At 43.8% G+C, this 3217-nt stretch overlaps 1 protein-coding gene across 1 annotated transcript; it reads left to right on the top strand.

Annotated features, from left to right (window-relative positions):
- Window positions 1–1727: 1727 nt before the first annotated feature.
- Window positions 1728–2042, top strand: LOC149184633 (uncharacterized). Its single transcript, XM_089415402.1, has one exon. It carries the CDS (start codon window positions 1728–1730, stop codon window positions 2040–2042), a length of 315 nt encoding a protein of 104 aa, XP_089271528.1.
- The last annotated feature ends 1175 nt before the right edge of the window (window positions 2043–3217 follow it).

Below are 3217 nucleotides of genomic sequence, written 5' to 3'. Positions count from 1 at the left end.
CTTGATCGCTTGACACTTCGGCTTCCATTCCTTCGCTTCTTCTGTCTTACAGGCTTTATCGGAAGCGTTCTTTAGGCCGAAAGCCTTTTATAACCATGGACTTACTAGGAATCGAAGCCACCTTTTATCGGTGCTTTATAATCAACCATCGGAAGCCACCAACCGAGCCTCTAATCAACCATCACCGAGTGCTTTAATCAACCCGCCACACTTATAGACATATATGGAATTACCATAAAACCCCTCATGGCCATATGTAACCATATAATATCAATACACAGAACTAGCATAAAAACCGCTTAACTCAATGTACGCGGATCTCAAGGATTATATGGCTGCTTTCATAAATTCGGCGGGTCCGGATTTCGCAACCATAACAAAACTCTTAAGGCCTGACCTCCGATGAGGTGCGGACCCGATATGGCTTTAGACTCCCTTTAATATTGTTTCGGGTCCGATGAACATCGGCGTTCGCTGTAAACAATAGAACAGCCTCTTCCGATGCGACGGACCCGACACCCTTTTATGATCCAGCCTATTCAAATTTCGGCTCCGTCAATTCGGCGAGTTCACCTCGGCGACTTTGTAATACAAAGGGTCTGCGGACCCGACACTCCTTTAAGCTCCCTTCTAAAGAGATTTCGGGTCCGGCCTATCAGCAGTTCCCTATCGACAGATTTGCAATGTAATGGGTCTGTGGACCCGATACTCCTTTAAGCTCCCTTCTAAAGAGATTTCGGGTCCGGCCTATCGGCAGTTCCCTATCGGCAGATTTGCAATGTAATGGGTCTGCGGACCCGATGCTCCTTTAGGCTCTGTTTTATAATATTTCGGCTCTGACTGTCGCTCTCCCACTTCGCAAGGTTGAAGGTTCATTCTGGACCCGAAACTGTTATTAACTCCAATCTACAGTATTTCGGCTCCAGGTTATCGGCGATGTCACATATCGCATCCCCCGATCCTTCCGACGCGATCGCTCCGATATGCCGATTGCCGATTAGATCTCCGTCGTCCATTATTCCTTCAGATCGGACGGTCAGCGCTAAATCGCATATCGTGTCCACTCTCACCCCTAAGAGTTCCGATACGATATCGCTGCTATTTGCCTCCACTCCCGATAATCGTTAATACATGCATATGTGGGTTTTCATTGCCCGAACAATCGCCCGATAGTATTAATGAAAGCATATATGGCTCAACAGCTCCCGATAATGTTGTCTGAGGCATATATGGCTCTGTTTGCTTCACTTGCTCCTCCGATGGCTCCTCTTGCTCCTCTGATGGCTCCTCTTGCTCTGACACTCCTATATGGCTCCTCTTGCTCTGGCACTCCTCCGATATATGTGGCTCCTTTGGCTTGGTCCGCTCCTCTTGGCTCCGATATGCTCTGTCTCCTCCTCTTGAATATTGCCATATTGACATCAATGACAATCTGTTTCCAACAGGGATAAAAAACTAACAAAGTGAAGGAAAGAGGCAGGCAATTGGTTCTGGGAGAGGGTATCAAAATGAGCGATGTGTTGGATACAGCTGATTGTGTGCTGGTGGGTAGGGTACAAGGAAGAAAATATTCTTTAGCTAGGCTCAAGAAGTGGGTGGTGGAGGAGTGGGGTCATATGATGGTCTACTTGCCTTTGGTTATGACAATGACACGAGGATGGTTTTCCCTTAGTTTCACATCGTCGGAACAGACAAAATGGGTGCTATCGAATATCTAGCACATTGAAATGGCTCCTATTCTATTGAAAAGATGGTCCCCATTATTTGACCTGGATCACGAACAATTGGGAACATGCCCGATTTGGGTCAGGGTTCCGGGTTTACCATTGCAATATTGGTCTGAGGATGTATTTAAAAGAATTGGGGATGATCTGGGGACCTTCCTAGATTATGATAAATCATTTAATGAGACAGGCAATATGTCTTATGCCCGGATACTGGTTCAATTGGATACAAGGGAAGGATTTGTTGAAAGCTTGTTACTCCAGTGGAGAGGATATTCCAGATTGCAGAAGTTGGACTATGAAGGGGTTTTGTTTTGATGTAGAAGATGCCATGTTGTCGGGCATTTATATAAGGAATGCCCATTATTGAACAAAGGAAAGGAGGAGGAAACAAGGAGGTTGGGAAAGAAGGAATCACAAATCACAATTTGCAGAAGCCTACACAAGAGAAGCATTGTAGAAGCAACAAAGTGGATCATAAGATGCAGAGTGGGACAACTGGTTTGGGACCATCTGAGCCAGCTAGCATTAATCAAGGTAGTGATTATATTGAACATATGAACACATGGCCATCTTTGGAAAATACTTTACATGTTGTTACATTCCCATTGGCAACAGATCCTGAATGCAACATAGATCATGTTTCAACTATTCCATATTTACCTACGGTTTTTGCATCCATGATTATGGAACCCTCTTCGGAGTTCAATGCCAATCACAGGTATAATCTTAGATCACTTGCAATACATGCATCTGACCAGGTAGGGGGTATTGTTATTTCGTCACAGCCTAAGTAGGTTAAAAGTAGTCGGGGCAAGAAATCACACTTATCTAAAGCCATTCAAAAGGCCTGTGTGGATGTAGTAGAAGGTCATCAGATGTCTATTGACATGGTTCTTAGAGCAAATAACAACCCAAGTATGGTTACCTGATGAAGTGGATATCCTTTAACTATAGGGGGTTGGCTAGCCCTGCTAAAAAATTAGCCCTTAGAAGATTATTGGCATCAGAGAAGTTGGACGTGATTTTTCTTCAGGAGACTTTGGGGATCTATGAGCATGTTATTCCAGGTCTGGAAGCAATGGTTCTAGGTTGGTCCTTTCATGCATTGGATGTTAAAGGCAGATCCGGGTGTTGGCACTGGGAATCAATGGAAAAACAATGAAATTACTTAATGTATGGTGTAGGGAAGGTGTGATAAGAGTGGAAGTATTTTCAAAGGAACTAGGTATTGTTATGAGGTTATTAAATGTATATGGGCCTTGCCAAAACAGAACAGCATTTTGGGAGGCATTTATGAAAGATTCTTTCATGAAGGAGGATAATATCATTATGGGGGGAGACTTGAATTATTCATTGGGTCTAGCAGAGTCATGGGGACATAATGCACAAGTAGATTCTCTTACAAACTTTTTTGAACAAATCATGGAATCAAATAAGCTAATTGACATTGAATCTGCACGTATGCAACCTACCTGGAGGAATCGCATGAC

Source organism: Pinus tabuliformis, chromosome 3_2 (genome assembly GCF_031772625.1).
Source record: "Pinus tabuliformis cultivar Carrire ecotype Pingquan chromosome 3_2, CPIR1, whole genome shotgun sequence".
In the NCBI taxonomy this organism is placed as follows: Eukaryota; Viridiplantae; Streptophyta; class Pinopsida; order Pinales; family Pinaceae; genus Pinus; species Pinus tabuliformis.
This window is presented reverse-complemented; position numbering and strand designations above follow the sequence as displayed.